General features: G+C 44.9%; 2 protein-coding genes and 1 long non-coding RNA gene across 6 annotated transcripts in view; 2 read left to right on the plus strand and 1 right to left on the minus strand.

Moving 5' to 3' along the window:
• The window catches only part of MCF2L2 (MCF.2 cell line derived transforming sequence-like 2), a 243,153-nt gene that overhangs the window by 160,183 nt on the left and 65,125 nt on the right, over positions 1-17,845 (plus strand). The window lies entirely within an intron of this gene.
• Positions 49-16,994, minus strand: B3GNT5 (UDP-GlcNAc:betaGal beta-1,3-N-acetylglucosaminyltransferase 5). 2 transcript variants are annotated; one of them, XM_032298479.1, is made up of 2 exons: positions 16,856-16,994; positions 49-2,275 (listed from the first exon to the last, which is right to left on the minus strand). In XM_032298479.1, the coding sequence occupies exon 2, from the start codon at positions 1,970-1,972 to the stop codon at positions 836-838; it is 1,137 nt and encodes a 378-aa protein (XP_032154370.1). In that variant the 5' UTR covers positions 1,973-2,275; positions 16,856-16,994; the 3' UTR covers positions 49-835. The 2 variants fall into 2 exon arrangements, with proteins under 2 accessions (XP_032154370.1, XP_032154371.1); XM_032298480.1 differs by lacking the exon at positions 16,856-16,994 and adding an exon at positions 8,846-12,490.
• Positions 4,922-10,347, plus strand: LOC116564968. The gene is made up of 2 exons (XR_004275188.1): positions 4,922-6,740; positions 8,452-10,347. It is a non-coding gene; the product is annotated as an uncharacterized LOC116564968 (long non-coding RNA).

Genomic DNA, 17,845 nt, shown 5'->3' on the forward strand with positions numbered 1-17,845 from the left:
AAAGAAAAAAACCCCCAAAAAAAAAAAAAAAAAAAAAAAAAAAAAAATGGTTTCTCCCTAGAGAAGGCCCCTGTGAGCAACTAGCTGCCCATTTTATGAGTCATTTTCTAATATTTTTAAAAATCCATTAAAAACATATATAAAGTATTAGCTAGGGCAGTGTTAATGACTTTTCTCAAAATTTGCATTAAACTTTGATAAAAGATACAAATATATTTTAATGACTCTAACAGCGTCTAGGTAAAATAGCTATATGGATGTGATAATAAGGGATTTGTCTGTGTATAATAAAATTGTACACATTTTCCTACATCTCCTTTTAACAAGAGACTTTCTTTTACCAGATTTATGTATTTTCTCTCCTATGCTGACCTTTCCCTGTCCCTATCACCTCCACCAAGTGCTCTTTAACAAAAATAAACTGGTTTACCTGGTCTAACAATATATTCATTTCCTGGAAATGCTGTACTATACATTCATTTGGTATTTTACAAAAGCAATTATTCTAACACCAAGACTTCTTAAGAACATCTCTACACCTCAAGTATATTTGTGACATGAAATGAGAACGTGAGCTTCCCTTTTGTTTCGTTTTCATTAAGAATATAAACCTTTTCTAAATACAAATTCCTTAAAATGAATTTAGGCAATGAAGTAGATAAGTTATATTAAACAGCTTCTAGAATCAAAGAGACATTCTGATGGCCTAGGCTATCAAAATATTTCTTTGTCTTTCATGTTCATTTTACTTGGGGTACAGACAAACATTTAAAGGATTTTTTCAACCAGGTTTGACTCAGTGACAGTGAAAACATACAACATTCAAGTACTGTTATTAGACAAATGCGGCCCTGCAAGGATATGTGTCCACATAGCTAATTTTACAAAGGAGAACTATCTTAATTAACCTGCAGTATATTTGACCCAAAAAACCTTTTGAAATGGTTTTGACTTTTGGGTCTATAGCATTCGTCCAAAGGTCCTGGAGATCTTGTAAATGTCCGTGAGATGTCATCATTTTATCATAGATGCAGGGATGATAAGGAGTTTTACCCTCTCCAGAAAAAAATACATGGTACTGTGGTACTATTCCCATTTTATTGGCACACAGGCCCATGAACACATCGTCTATGTAAAGACTAGAATTAAGTGTCTGTGATGCCTCATAGACTTTGGCAGCTACGTCACCAGAGATGACATAGGCAGCTCCAGCTGTATAGTCAGGGTAGGCTGGCCACTGGTACATTTCATAGGACACGTAATATTTGCTGTTTTTATCCCTAATGGGAGGAGCACCACGATGAACACGACCAATCCAAAAGTCCTGAACACCAATCTGTTCTAAACTTTGAAGGTATTCAATCAGATTTGGCATGTGAATAAATATGTCATCATCAGCAGTCATAAGAAATTTGGCATGTGGACAATACGTGTTTGCCCAACTGAACTGCAGAAGTAATTTCAGAGTAAGATTGTGGAAAGAATCAACAAAGTCTTGCTGAATTATATCATTGTACTTTTGATCTTCCAAAACCAGTTTTCTCTGCAGTTCTTTTCCCTCCAGTGGATTAGGAGTTCCTAAGGCAAACAGAGTTTTGATGTTGGCTTTCAGCTGAGACCGAGCATAATTCTCGTTGCCCCACGTCTTTCTAATTGCGGAACGTCGATCATAGTTTTCAGGAGCAGTTTTTACAAACAGTAAAAGGAGGACATCTTGAGCTTGACACTTTTCCTTGTGGTTAATCAAGTATTGGTAGCGAGGTCCAGCTGAGATGTGCTTAAGAGACAGGGTATCATTCACAAAGTCATAGCTATTTATGAGGTATCTGTAAGAATATGACTTCATATGGCTCACAATGTGATTATCGATCGGTTCCCAAAAAAACATGAGGCTCAGTATAAAACAAGCGGCAAATAACCGAATAATAAACTGCCATTTTTTGACTCTTCTGCCACCAATCAACATTCTCATATCCACTCCGGTGTTTTTATTTAGGATCAGTTTTAAACAGGCACCTGCTTCTTCGCCACCGTAGAGCTTCGTATTGCGTGGAGTAGATGTCCATCTTAATACATGCTGGCCGTTAAAAATGGAAAACAGTCTTCTTATTTTACAAAATAGTTTGTTTTAATCCCATTTTTCTGAGATTGCAAAGGAATGGAACACCCTGTAGAACGAGGACACTGGCACATCGAAATTCTTCCACATGGGCATCCTTCAGGAAGCATGGTGAGCGGCCTCAGGCGGCAATTCCATGTGAGCATTCCATGCCACCTAGCAAAGTCAAGAAGAGAATCACAATTGCGTGGGTTATTGAGGGCCTGGAAAGAAACATATTCCTAATTCCTTAAAACCAAATGTAACCTGCCTGATCTAGACAAAAGGTGATGAGGCAGTTAGTATTTAGCAGAGGCAAATGGCTGTTTATTTTTTTTAAAGGACAGGAAAAGGGAAAAAATTGCTTTACACCGTCTTCCCATTCAGAATACAGAGAACTTTTTCTACTCCTACTCTAAAAAAAAAAAAAAAAAAGCCTCCCAAATGGCTATAATCTTGTATACTTAAATTCAAATTTCACACCAAGTGGGCATATTCATGAATATATTGACTTGAATACAGTCGGGATGAAAGTAGACACACAGATCAAGGCAAAATCTTAAATGAAAAGAAAATTCACAGCAGTAAAAATCCAGCAAGGCTTGCCCCAGACAAGGCAGGAATAAGAGTGAGATTTTTTTTTAATTAAAGTTCATAATCAAGGAGTCACAACTTGCTCCTTGAAAGCAAACTCTCCATAATCAAAATTACTTTGTGAGCTCCAGATTCATATAGCCACCTTCTTTCTCTACTTTTTTATTTGGAAATGCAACAGGCGCCTCAGTGAAACATGTTCTAAACTGGGAAGCAACAGAATGTAGCCAACACGCACTCTTTGTAGTCAGGCAATCTTAACGCCAGTGCTGCCTCAGCCACTTACCGTTCCTTGTACAGTATGATGCATCTAAGGCGGACATCTGACAAATTGAGATATGACAGTTTCACTCAAAGTCTTTATGCAGATTAAATGGGAATATACATGATAAATACAGGGAAGCAGATAATTACCTAGCGCACTAGGGTACTCAAGCGCCATTTCTTCTAACCCATTTTGTTATCTTCTCCCCTAAAACCTGCTGTTCCTATTTCCCTTTATTTGTGCCTAACTGCCCTTCTTTCATCTATACCTGAAATCTGGAAACTCCCCTTTTCCTCCACTTCCGTATCTCAGTGTTTAATCCTGCGAATCACTTCTTCTAAATCTCTCACCTCTTCATGTTATCATCACTTTTGACTCAGACTGGATGATCCCCCAGCCAACTCGTCTTCCACTGTACAGTCGGATAGCGACCTTTGTAAAACTTGGATTTAACCACGAGGCTGACTGAGCTTTCTTCACTCCTTTCAGTGCCTCTCCGTTAGTTAGTGACAAGATGAAGTCTAGCCTGGCACACAGGACCCTTTAGGGTCTGCCTCTCCAGCTGTCTGATCAATCATTTGACAATACCAAATGACTGGATGAAAGCACAGTCACACCTGCCATTTCACAGGCTGGTCTTTACACTAGGCGTCCTGTGGCCGGGCTACCCTGCCTCCCTTGCTAATACGACGTCTACAGGCATCCTTCTCTGGGAAGCCTGAACTGGGATCAACCCGTTTCCTGAAAGATGCTTCTCATCTGTATTGTCCCAGCACCTTCTTAGACCCTGTACAGACTTTTTAGGCACAATGTTGTAGACACCCTACACTCAGCATCCAGGACAGGGTGTGACCCCTGGGAGGCATTCACCAAATGTTGGTGCAAAGAACCATGCTGGGGGTGGAGCCACCATTCAATCAAAGTGATGGTTACTGGGGAAGGACTGGGGGTCAGGACGCCGAGTCAAGTGCCACCTCGGACGAGGTCCATGCCATGGCTGCCTACCGCAGGTCCTCTCTTTTCTTCTACCCCTGGGACGAAGCACCCTCCTTCCTCAAGGATTCTCTCCCCAGTGTTTGCCACAAGCACAACTCTTTCTTGGCTGGAGAAGTAGGCTCTCTTCCTCAGGGGTGGTACACTAGTTTCCTGGGCTTTGGACAGGACTGACAGGGAGAGAGCCATATAGGCTTAGCCACACAGCAAGCCCACGGCCAAGGCCCTGCTTTGTGCCAGAGATCTAGCCTCAAGTCCCTCCACTACTGACCCCTGACAGAAAACCAACTGCACATGCTGAGCGCCCTACAGAATGGGCCCAGCCTCAGCTGTGATACCTCCTTCCCGACTTTAGAGCTTTGGGATCAGCTGTATTTCCCACCCCCATCAGCACTCCACATCAGGGTGGAGGCAAAGGCCAGGCATGTAAAATGTCCAAGGAAGACTAGAGATTAGAGCCAAGCCCCATTCAGACTTCATCCAGAGATAATCAGTATAAGGCACACTTTACCCCCGATGGCATTGATTTAAAAACTGCATGCGCCACTTAGGAGGCCACACCAGCACTGCTTTTGCTTTCATTGTTAAGTGCAGGGTGTACTGAAAGTAGCAAGAGCAAAAATCATTTTGTGAAACTTCTGGGGTTTATGTGTGTGAACGAGATTCAGGGGTGTGATGGGAAATGTGTTACTGTGCTCTACCATCAAAAAGGCTGAAGGGTAGGCGTGGTGGCTCACGCCTATAATCCCAGCAGTTTGGGGGGCCAAGGCAGGTGAATCACTTGAGGTCAGGAGTTCAAGACCGGCCTGGCAATATGGTGAAACCCATCTCTATTAAAAATACAAAAGTTAGCCGGGTGTGGTGGCACACACCTGTAATTCCGGCTACTTGGCAGACTGAGGCAGGAGAATCACTTGAACCAGGAAGGTGGAGGCTGCAATGAGCTGAGATCATGCCACCGCACTCCATTCCAGCCTGGGTGACAGAATGAGATTCTGTCTCAAAAAAAAAAAAAAAAAAAAAAAAAAAAAGCTGAAACACTGCTCTAAGAAACAGATCAATATCAGTCATTTCCCCCTTGGATAGGCCGCTCATTTCTGGACTGGATGCTCTAGAAGAAGGTGAGAAAGATGGCAGAAAATATCAGTTTCTGCTGGTGGCATCTGCCTAAACTGTGCAAAATCACTTTCATTCAGGGGGCACTCCCTCTCAGTCTTTCCATAGTGCTCATCCAGATTAGGACCATCCTCTGAAGCCCCAAGGCAAGGGCCCTCTGGCCTCCTCTACAATACACCCTGAAGCAACTGAAGGCTTAAAGCAAGGTAACAGAATTCTTGATGGCAGATTGAAAGCCAGCATACATTTTAATAATTCTAGGAATATTCTCGGTTGAAATGCCTCTGCAGCTTCTACTCTAATTGACCCTGGGATGGAAATCAAGAGGAAAGTAACCTTTGGAATCTCAGGGATCAAAGGCAAAACCAGCTGCCTAGTCCTGAGCAGCTGCGCCCAGCAAGCTTCAATGCCAGCGTGCTCTGCAGGTACCACGGTTGTTTGTAAGTCTGAGCTTCGTGCTAGACTTTCTGCCTACAAGTCCAGCTGCTCCTGTGCCCAGCATGCACCTGACTCATTCGAGGTGCTGGTGACTCTCCAGTGAATCAGGCCTAGTATTTACCACGTTGGTGCGTGGCTGCTGCTGTTTACATGGCTACTGTAAGCCAGCAGCTGGTTCAAAACATTCATTTTATCCCCACCCTCAGTATGTATGTAGTTACCTTATTTTCCTATATTTTTTCAACTGTTCCAAATTGACATCACAAGTCAAAATGCTTTCTGAAAAATGAGAGAAGACCTGTCACAAAGCCAACATCCTATGTAGATACTTAGTTCAGCACAGCATGTGAAGTTCTAAAGTGAGAATTCTCTCCCTCAGCAGTCTGAATTTTTTAGCCGTCCTTTACATAAATCATAACCAGATCTCACTGATAATACTAGACTGATAAGGGGAAGATTTATTTAGGAAAGGTAAAACTCCTCATTTGTATCACACAGCTTCACTTGTATAACAAAAGAACATCCGAATTCCTCCAAATTGAACATAGTCACTAGGAGGCCTTTCCCAGCCTAAATCAAAAGCACTGCCCTCCCCCGGCCTGCCCTTCACCCACCCCCATCTAAATTCATCAATTACAAGTCAACAGTGTGGCACTCAGCTCCAGCATTGTGGGTGGAGACCACGAACAGACAACTGGCGCTCACTCTTCTGGTTTCCTACAGCGTCTTAAAGCTTCTCTAAAGCACAGCTTCCAGCTTTCCTATCCAGAGTGCAGGAGAGGGCCCTGGGAAGAAGCCCACAAGCCTGCCGATCTGGTGGAAGAAAATGCTGGGCCTGGCAGGAAACAAAGCCAGCGCAATGCCGAATGCGAAGCTCAGCAACCGTGCACGACAGAGTGCTGTGGGTGCAGCTCCTTTGTGTGCCTGCCGCACGGGTCAGTGGCCAATCAACAGGCTGGAAACTCAGGGGTTCCCCCTGTTTGGGGCCAGATTTATTGTGTAACCTCAGGCAACTCCCGCCTCACTCTGATTCAGTGCTTTAATCTGCAAATCAGGGATGAATATCCATGTAATGGTACTGAGGAGCAGTAAAAAGCATAGATGACTTCAGAGCCTGCTGCAAGTAGGAAATACAGCATGGGAGAGAAGAGGACAAAGAATTGCTTAGAAGGAAATATGCAAATATCTCAAATACAACTTGGGTTTGCTTCTGTTCGGACTGAGAAGAAGGAACAGGTATTCTTAGAATTATCTTTTCTAATAGAGGTAGTCAGAAGAAAAATAGAAGTAGGAACATCAGAAAAGAGGTGACAGACCCCAAATACTTTTCAGTCTGGGAGCCGTGCCCTCAGTTACTCCTAAGAATATTCTCTCACAAGAGAGCTCTTTAAACTTTTTGAGAAAATAACTAGTTAGCACACCCAGAGGCTACCAGTTTCCCTGTAATAATCCCTGATTTTTTTAAACCTTATCCCTGTGTCAACTCCTTTCTTTGTTGAGTCTACTTTTGTGATCCTGAGATAATATGGAAAACCTGTTATCCATTTTGAAGTTTTAATCAAGATGGGGAGGTCTGCACTTTTCAGTTCAAGTTTAACACTTCCGTCTCCAGTGTTTCAATTAATCCTACAAGTATACGAGTATTTACTCTGTGGGTTCTTCCACCAGACACAGCGGGAGATCATAAAGAAGATTTTACAGTCTCCAGTCTCAAAGCATTTACACTGTTATTTGTGACAAGACTCTAGTTCCCACATGAAAGCATAGTTCCCACAGACAACAATGGGCAAACCGTGGTAAGGTACAGTCTGTCAGCACTAATTTGCATGATACCAACCTGAGGCACAAGAGGAAAGTCTCTGGGAGTGGAGAGATCAGTGGGGGTTGGATGAGTCAGGATTTTAGGAGGGCCTGGGGATGACTAGGATTTAGGTGGCTGTGGGAGTAGGAACAATCTTTGTTTCAGACAAGAAACGAAAGAATTACATATGGCAGATATTCAAGAAACAGGCATAGATTTGAAAGCAGGCAGGTGGGAACCGGCTTATGGAGAACCTTGAAAATCAGGTAGAGGAGTCTTAAGGGTAGAGAAAGCAGCAAGAAGTCATAGGAATGTCTGCTTTTGTTTGTAATGGTAACTCCCTTGTTCACTATTTATTAAGTTTGAGCAAGAGGGATTCCACTGGCAATGGTGTGCACGGTGAAAGGCAGAATGCCTGGACATCAGGATGCTGGTTTCTCAGGGCTCATACTGAGGCTGGATGAGGTGAGGAAGACCTAGTCGAGGGTGATGAAAGTGGGGAGGGAAGGAAGGTATAAAGATGACCTTTTTCAAGAAAAACAAATATCTAGTGGGACCTGATGAATGACCTGAGATGGGAAGTAACTGAGGAAGAGGAGGAGTGAGCAGTGAGAGGAGGGAGGGACAACTGGCCTCCTGAGTTAGGAGTAAAGGGGATCGCCATTTGATTTTAGACTTGTGTTGAGCTCAAGGTAGTAGAGAGGAATAGACAAAAAGGTACAAATGTCCAGGGGGTAATTTCAGGTGAGTTAGACAGGACTGGAGAGATCCAGGTGGGTACTCTGAGCTTGAAGATGACTCATTTCATGAATGTGGATGAGCTCTCTACGGGGAGAGAGAGCAATGGGCCTGGAGGAAAAATAAACTCCAGAGAAGGAGAAAAAGGAGGAGTCAATGAAAAAAGGGCTTGTTCATCAGAAAGTTAAGGCGGGGTTAACGAGTGGGTAGAGTGACAAAGCAGGACGAACAAGGCTCTGGTCTTGGAGTGCTAAGTGGGGAAGAGAGACATTGACCATATAGGTAGGTTGGGTGCCACAGGAGGGTCTGCAGATGGACCCTGCCCCACCGGGGGGTGGGTTTGAGGTTGAGGATGGCAGTTTCTGGGAAGAGAAGCAACAGTGAACTGTATTTCTGCCTTCTATTTAGTAGACATACAACACACTGACATCTAAGGGAACCTTATGATGTGTGACCATCTTGATCACGTTATCTCCCAACACTCAAGACAGCTCATCAGCCAGGAAGTTGTTTACGTGGCTTCACTGAGAACTGCACTTCTTCCGAGACCTCAAATTCCAGGACACTCACTCTACAGTACACTCACTCCTCCACTGCAACTTCTAAATATTCATCGAGAACCTTCTGCCACCCCACCCCACCCAGCAGTCTCCTGACCTTTCTTCCTCACACACCTCCCCTATGTTAGATGCAGAATTACCAGACACCTTTGCTCTCCCACCCCAGTAACCCTAGACCCCAGCGCCCGCCCATCTTCCTACTCCCACGACACCTCCAGGGCTGCTGGGGAAATGGAACTTACCAGGCAGGCAGCGTCACCACAAATGGCGCTCTCTAGCTTTGGGCAGAGTTTTCAGTGCTGCATGACTATTCTCATACTTGTCCCAGACCTTCTCCCTTTCCCAGTCTCTTCGGCGGCCATGCTAACTTCCCCTCCCAGGGTCAGTCCCCTCACTCTTAAGGCTTCACCTCCTACCTGCTTCGTAGAGAAAGGAGAAGACATCAGACACACCAGCCACTCCGCCTCCCAGGCCCCCAGTACACCAACGGTCACCATCCCCTGTACAACATACTGATCAGGACCCAGACTAGGGGGAGACAAGGGAGCCATTTACTTTAGGAGCAAAATTTAAGGGGGTACCAAAAACTCAGCATAATACTTTGATTTAATAAAAAATTTTTAAAAATTAAAGTTAAGGCAAAAAATCTACAATAAACAAAATGTCCAACCTGTAAACCAAGACAGGATCCAGCCCTGCGCTTGCACAGCACTGCCTCACCTGACTCCCCTAACCCTGTCCTGCTGACTGGGGCCTACTGTGGGCTGAATACTGCTGACTTCCATGGACATGTCTGCATTCTTAGTATATGTATATATACCAAGTTAAAGTACCAGAAAACAATACTAGCCCTTACTGTATACAACGAAGTATCATAAAACAATGATACTTTATGTACAGAATGTATATGTGTGTGTACATATATGTATATATAGACATGAAACCTAAAATGGCTGTATGAACCATAAATGGATTATGTTCCACACAGCCGAAACCCCCAATCTAGAATGGAATCCAACCCCTACCATAAAACCATCCTCTTCCTTCAACTGCTGCCAAAACAAGAACCCAGAAATTCTATGTAAGAAGGCAGTATAATTTCATGGAAAGACTAACCAATTGGAAGAAAACTAAGAAATTTAATCATTCCATTCTAGCTCTGGTTTTTTCCTTGCTGGGGAAATAAAATATTGTAGTGAAACCTATATAGAAAATAAGACTGAATTGATGATTTTCTTCATTTTAACAATCAATTTAATATTTGGAGTATCTCTGTGAGTCATGAAAATATAATGATCCCTTTAAAAGTGACATGCTTATAAAGCAGGACTATATAAGACTCCTCCAGTGAGTCACAATTTAAAAAAGAAATTCCTTTATATCCTCATTCTTTTCTACCTTTTACATTTAAACTTTTATTACTTAATAAAGTCCCATGTGAGAGGGTTTTCAGCTCCTGCCCAGACATATCTAAAGGAAAGAAAGAGAAAGTTTCCTGTACCATCTTCACGCTGCATTTTGCGCTACATTCCAAGTTCTCTTCCTGGCTCCTTCTCATCATCTGTGTCCTGTTAAGTATAGCTAAGACCAATCTTCAGATCAGGAAGAATAAGCCCCAGATTTACTGGAAAAGCTATAATTTCATCTTCATAGATTTTTTTCCTTAATAAATTAGTTACAATAAATAATTGGTGTTAAGAAATGTAACTCGTTACTATTTGGTACTAATTGCCTATTCTGTTTGCTCAAGAAGGAAGGGGACAATGTGAAATTTGAATTTATAACTCACATTTTAAGATGAAACATTAGATATATTTATAACTGTTATATTTCCAATATAAGACCTGTAAAAAAGAAAAATCTACCTAATGGCTATCTTCAAGTGTTTCTGTGGCCTGGGACTTTAGCTATATGAAACTTTATTTCAAGCCATGGGCAGAAGTTAGAAGCCATTTGGAGTTCTTATCCTTCTGCAGAGAATACATTTATAGAGTTAGTTAGTTCTTGATTCAGTGTTAGTCCAGAGACTTTACATTCCACTTTAGCAATCATGGCTTTGGGACAGAAGTGAGAAGTGGGTAATAAAACCTACAATGTGAATCCAGGTTCACGATCTCCACCTACATAAACTAAGTTACATCTTTCTTTATAATGTAAGGTAAACATGGGTGTACATTTCTGTTTGCTGGTTATGGGGGAAATAAAGACAGGGAAATATCAAATGAACAAATGGGTAAAGACAGACCCAAAGTCGTGGCATGGGATTATATTCTTTTAGAGAAGTTATATTAAACCAATAATAATTCCCAGTAACCAGTTTGATTATGCAAAATTTGAAACAATAAAAAAGCTGTCATATAAAGGAGGTCTCAGAGAGGTCAAACATTTGCTTTTCTAAGCTTGAACCTCTGTGTTCATTCTTGCAACACAGTTGTTTGGGTTGACAGGGGTGCTTGCTCTTTTAAATACAATTCTTGTCTGTTCTTTTCTTGCCTACTTAAGAAACGAACTTTTTGTTACCCAATCTAGCAACAGTTGCTACCATGGGTATGTTTACCATACACCAGGCCCTGCTGCAAATGCTTTACAAATACGGTAGCTCTTTAAGCCTTACAACCACCTTTGTGGGAGAAAGGATCTCCCCATTTTGCAGAAGATACTGAGGCTCCAAGATACCGAGTTAACCATGTCACGTCTACAAGTTCCAGACCCCATAGCAGCTTAGAGTAGCTGGCCAGCCCCAGCCCCACCCCTGTGCTCTTCACCTGCTCCTTCTCCCTGGCGTGGGCACAGGATTTCCTGCACTTCTCATCAGGAGGGGAGGGCAAGGGAGCAGGTAGGCAGGGTCCAGAGAAGCAACCCAAGATGGAAGAGAATTTGCTTCACTGCCAGAAGTTTGGAGTCCTTTATGTTTTGCTGCATTTCGTTAGCACTTGTTCTTATTTTCTTTACTAACATCCTCTTTTTCAAACCTTCCATTTCAGTTTTCCCTCCTTCTTCTTGGTCTCAATAGTACTAGACAGTGGGCAGAGGTGACTTCAGCAGTCTGTGTCCTTTGGGTATAATCTTTCAACCACAAAAAAGATTCAGGGACTCTAAGGACAGAGATGCAAAGTTGCAGAAGGGGGAAAAAGAGGTGAGGAGGAAGGAAGGAGAAGAGGCAAAAAAAGTACAGGACTCAAGGAGGATGTTTTAAGCAAGTATTGGGTAAAATGAGAGATGAGGAGTCAGACAGACACCCGCGCCTGGAAAAGCTGTCATTCTCTAATGAAAAAGCTGTATCAAAATTGTTTCAACATGTAAAGGCAGGGGAAATCTGAAGACATATTCGAAGTCAGCTGATAAAATGACACATAAGTAAACCTGATGAACAGCTGTAAACCGGTTATCCATCATAAGGTAGATGAATCAAAAATACAAGTTCACCTATCAATAAGAGTAAGAATTATTGCCTAAAATGCATGCCCATCCCCTCAATGTGATACAAAACATACTGCAAATAGCTACCACGCCCAACGCCACCCCTGCCACACCCCACTAGGACTCCCCAGACACAATGACTGCTTTATTTGAGTCACTAGAAGAACAACGTTGACTCCAGCTAGAATTTTTCAAACATTCTTGAGATTTTTTAGGATGGCTTTGCCCCAGAAAAACTAAGATATATTTGAAATGTTGCATTACGTTTGGTAGCCTTCCTCCACGAATCTGAATTGGAAACCCATATCCAGTTGGCCCTGGTACATTCATGGGTTCCACATCCTCAGATTCAACCGTGGATCAAAAATATTCGGAAAAAAAAAAGTATGGTTGTGTCTATACTGAACGTGTACAGACATTTTTTTCTTGTCATTACTGTATAACAATTGTGTACATAGCATTTACATTGCAGTAGGTATTGTAAGTAATTTAGAGATGATTTAAAATACATGGGCCAGGCATGGTGGCTCATACTTGTAATCTCACTACTTGGGAGGCTGAGGCAGGAGGATCAGTTGAGCTCAGGAGTTCAAGGCTACATGCTTCTAGACTCCAGCCTGGGCAACAGAGTGAGACCCCATCTCCAAAAACATAAAAATAAAAAATAAAATGTATATGGGAATATTGCACAGGTTATAATGCAAATGCTACACCATTTTATATAAGGGATTTGAGCATGTGTGGATATGGGGGTGTCCTGGGACTAATTCCCAAAGGATACCAAGGGACAACAAACCATGGACCCCAAATCAGGTGCTCTGTGAATGAGAGCTCTCCTCTGAGATGAGGGAAGGGGGGAGAAGATGGAAATGGGGGAAGGCTTTGTGGGAGAGATGGCAAATGAGCAGTAGCTAGAACAGAATTCAAATGTGGGATTGGGGAGGAAAGGAGGAAGACACAGGTCAGAAAGAGAAGGAGAAGTCTATGGTCATACCACCAGGAATGCGCCCAATCTTGGCTGATCTCAGAAGCTAAGCAGGGTTGGGCGTGGTTAGTATTTGGATGGGAGAAAGAAAAAGAGGAGTGGGGCAGGGAGCATTTCAGCTGGCTTAAAAGGGTAAAGTAGGCCAGACACAGTGGCTCATGCCTATAATCCCAGCACTTTGGGAGGCCAAGGAGGGTGGATCACAAGGTCAGGAGATTGAAACCATCCTAGCCAACATGGTGAAACCCTGTCTCTACTAAAAATACAAAAATTAGCTGGGTGTGGTGGCATACACCTGTAATCCCAGCTACTCAGGAGGCTGAGGCACAAAAATTGCTTGAACCTGGGAGGCAGAGGTTGCAGTGAGCCGAGATCATCGCACCACTGTACTCCAGCCTGGTGACAGAGAGAGATTCTGTCTCCAAAAAAAAAAAAAGGGTGAAGTAGAGGGATCAAGGAATAAGACATTCCAAAAAAGACTATGCAGGAATTTTTTTTAAAGCACATAAGAGAAAAAGTTGTGGCTTGAGTGGGTAAATGTCAAATCACTTAGTTTGGCTAGAAGTTAGGGTAAAGCGAAAAGAGGGAAAAAAAGAGATCAGAAGGGTTAGCTGTGGTCAAATCATAGTAAGAAAAACCATGATTCAGAAACAGGGTGATGATCCAACCCAGTGTCTGCCTGTTATCCAACGGCAGTTCCTGTGTCCCATTCTGGACACCGTATTTAGAAGCAGCCGTTGATAGAGGGTTTATAACACAGAGGTACCAAAAGTAGACGATGGTGTAAAACAAGAGGTACATGTCACATGTTTCTGTCTTGGTTGACCAACATTTAGTGTAAGTTAACTACCCTTTATTAAGTGCCCGCCCTGTTCTAGGCGTTACAGTGGGCAGCCCTGAAAGTAGGCTAATACCAACATTTAACTAATTCAACAAATATTAACTTGTCACATACTGTGTAGTAGGCCATGGGCAGGATGCTAAAAAGACCTCAGAGATGTTTCAGGTGTACAACTTCTACCAAAGAGTCAGTGAAAATTCCAGTGCAAGCTGGAATCTGGACCTGAATGGAGGTGAAAGCGAGTCAAAAAGCTGAGAGTGTTTAAATGCAAACAAAAGGAGATGTGTGCTGTGCCTCCATTTACTGGTCACATGAGCTTGACTTGTCTCTAAACTATGTACCAGACAGTGTTTTCTGAGGATCACTTGAGATAACTTATTGACAATGTCCGTCCAGATGAGATGTTCCATATCTGTAAATTTCCTTTCTCCAGAACCTGTTCATGTAGGTTTACCAGGATGGGTTAGTGAGTGGATGGCTGATTTTTTTTTTCAGGAGGTTTTCTCTTTTCAGAATGCTGAGCTATACTCATAATATACTTCTTCTCAAAAAACATTAATTAGGTAGGAGTTTTTAAAAATACTGATCTGATTGCTAAGGACCATTTAACACTTTGCAAATACTGTTGAAGCAGAAGTATCGTCCCTAATTGACTGAATATGGTCTTCCCATGTTTCCCATTATTCCATTCATGGAATAATGGTCTTCCATTATTCTTGGCAGGAAAGAACATGGTTCCCATAAGCACTTAAAATATATTTCAATTAGGATGACACAAGTATAAGATCATACGGTCCTCTAAAGTAAGAGAAGGAAATCTGAGGTGAGTCCATCTTTTAACTTATTTTGCTTAGAGCACTGTGAAAAAGTTATAGAAAGTTATAGGAAAGGAGCAAAAGAAATCCAGTCTGAAATATTAGGTGGATCTTAGGCTGTGGGCCACTATTGTGAACTTGAACTTTTGGGCTTTGTTGTCTACACACTGGGTAGAACATTCTCTTCTGTAGAGGGCTTCTAGTGTGAAAGCCTTCTATGGAAGAGAAATCTTAATACGTTACATATCAAAGCCAGCATCTGAATTTGTAGAACTAAGAAGTTTTAAAAAATTGCTTTTTTATTCAAATCTCGTATCTCACCTGATCAAGTTGCTTATCCTTTAAATATAAAGATTCTTACATCCCCTGTATATAAACTAATACATAATAGATACTGCACACTGTAAGGAAAGTATTTAATTCTAGATTTACACTGTTCTGGCTACATCTTTGCTCACAGAGATTTGATGTCAAAGGGCAGAGCTCTTGTAATAATTTACCATGCCTCAGTTTCTGGAACACAGATACAATGAATTCCTCTCTTTACACGGTTATTATAACAATGAATTAAAATAATGGCGATGGAAATATTTCAGAAAAGGCATAATGTATTATAAAATGCAAAGCTGAGATCTATTTACTTCAGCATACATAAAATTCCCCCCAAACAGGGTACATTTGTTATTATGTGAAGAGACAATTTCCTTCTGAATTTCTCCCAGTTTCTTCCTGACACCTCCTGCGCTCTGAAATGCAGATTCTAGTGCAATTGGGCCTCAGAAGGCACTTGACCCTTCACAATGTGAAAGTCACCAAGTGCAACGATTCTAGCCAAAGTGACCCATTTTAAAAGATGACCCATTTCAAAACCCATGAGTTATTACTCAAGCTGTTCTATTTTTGAGAACTAGAAAGTTATTTTCTTTATTTTTTTTTTTACAATCTCACCATTTGAATGTCTTATGAAAAGAGATAAATAATCTCCACTTTAATGAAATACAATGTTTCATTTTTTATTTGATAGAGCCTGCACTTTATTTTGAAAATTCTGCACCTTCTTCTGAGTTTTCTCTGGGCAGGGCAATGATAAGCATCTCTGCCTCCTACTCATCTTCATCTCCCACTTTCTGGGGAACAGCTGCTCTGGGCTCTGGCTTGGACTTTTCCTGTAATAACACTGGTTCTACCTTAGGTGCCACAGGGAGCCTTGCAGGGCCGGGAAGGGTCAGCCTGAGTCAGCCTCCTCCTCAGGCTCAGAGCGTGTCCGGGAGGAGAAGGAAGCTGAGAAGGGGCAAGAGAGAGGACAAGCAGGTTAAACACAAAACGGAAACATTTTGGTTTTGCATTTAGCTTGCTTTAAAAGCAAAGAGTTGGCCCCAAAAAGCAGCTTTCACCTCCTCACTTGTGACCAGATAGAAAATCTACCATACATTTTTTTTGAGAAAGTTAAAAGGTCAGCTGCTGACCACTAATCACCCTTTCAGAAAGTTGAGGGTGGGATCATTTCGGTGCCACCGCTTAACACAACTACCTTCAATCATCCTTTTCTGGGTCAACTTCAGCTTTTCACAGTCCTCTCCCTTCCCCCGCAGGGACCAGGCAAGGTTTCCCAAAATAAGGCACAGAGGAACAAATCCAATTCTGATGGATGTACTTTCATCAGACAATTACCGTAAATACGAGCTACAGGCCACCGCCAGCCACGGTGCGGTTACCAAGGTGTCCCTGTGACAGGACCACAAAAACCAACACTGGCCGAGAACGTAGTGTGCAGAGTCGAGTTGAAAACGGTTACTTTTCCCTGCATGTATCCAAGCAAGCAACTCCAGGCCTGCCACACTGGGACTCGAAATGAAATTCGGCAGAGTCGGAGGCAAGAGCGGCCCGACCTCCCCGCTGCCCGATTCCCGGTCCCCAGTTCCCCCACCACAACCCCCCGAAAGCGCCCAGGCCGGCGGTTTCCTCTTTCCAGCCCCAGTGCGGGCTTTCGACTCGAATTCCCTCCAGCCGGGGCGGGGGGCCGCCAGCCTGGGGCCCTCGGCCGGAAACCCAACCGGTGGGCGCGGCGTTCGCCTCGCGGCTCCCGCGCCCGGGCCGGTCCCGCCGCCGCCGAGGAGCCGGAGCTCCCCAGGGAGGGGCCCCCGCCAGCCCCGGGAAGCGCCCCCCGCCGGAGCCGCCCGCCCGAGCCTACCTGCCGCACCTGGGCGGGGACCCGGCCCGGGTCACAGCCGCTGGGCGCCCTCGCGGCCGGGCGGGAGGAGACAAAGGCGCTCCGAGAGGGCACGAGCCTCCGTCCCCGCCGCGCCTCCGGAGGGCGGCGGGCCCGGGCCGCGGTGGGAGGGCCGCCCCAGCTCCCCGGCGCTGGGCCGCGCGGTGCGGGCCAGGGCGGCGGGCCCCGGCCTGAAGTCCTGGCGCCACCCGCCGGGCGAGGGCTGCGGCGCCCTCACCTCCTCGCCTCCCTTCCCTACGAGCCCTGGCCCGGCCCGGCGCGGCACACTCGGAGCCTCCCGCGCCGGAGGCCGCCAGCCGCCGAGACGAGGAGGCGGGGCGGGGCGGGGCGGGGGCGGGGCCCCAAAGCCTGGACCGTGCGGGGGACCCAGGGAGCCCGGCTTGGGGCCGCGGCACGGAGGAAAACCGTCCGAGGCCTGGGGACGTATCCCGCCGAGCCGCCACAACGTTCCCACTTAGGGATCCGGCAGGGGAGCCACATTCCCACCCTCAGAGGGGCCTCGGCGCGCGGCGAGATGCGGCACCGCGGTGTCACCGCGTAACTGACCCCAGACGGCCTCCGCGCGGAACCTCCGGCCGGGGGAACCTCCGGGCCGGGGCGCCGCGCCAGGTGGCGGACTGTGTGGCCGGGGGCACGCCGCTCCCCTCACGAGGGACCCCGGCTCTGCGCGCCGCGGAGTAGGAAGGACGGGCTTCTCCTCTCCGAGCGACGGCTCCCGGGCGGGTCTGGCGAAAAGGGTTCTGCTCACAGCACTTCTGCCGGGAGCTTCGGGGGGCCCGAGTAACAAAGGAAGGGAGCTCACTCCAGCGGGCGAGGGCTGCCCCGCGCGCTCCGTGTTTAAAACACCAGCGGACCGGAGGCCCCGCCCCCGGCCAGCTTCCCAGCGACTTTGCTCCCGTTCGGCTTCCACGGCCAGGGCGGTTTAGCGCGAAACTCACCGAGTCCAAGCCC

The sequence above is a fragment of the Sapajus apella genome, unplaced genomic scaffold, assembly GCF_009761245.1.
Source record: "Sapajus apella isolate SASKATOON/1434 unplaced genomic scaffold, GSC_monkey_1.0 scaffold38, whole genome shotgun sequence".
In the NCBI taxonomy this organism is placed as follows: domain Eukaryota; kingdom Metazoa; phylum Chordata; class Mammalia; order Primates; family Cebidae; genus Sapajus; species Sapajus apella.

Bases quoted from the DNA above. Each gene is read 5' to 3' on its own strand.
- B3GNT5 (XM_032298479.1), bottom strand. From the start codon at position 1,972: ATGAGAATGTTGATTGGTGGCAGAAGAGTCAAAAAATGGCAGTTTATT.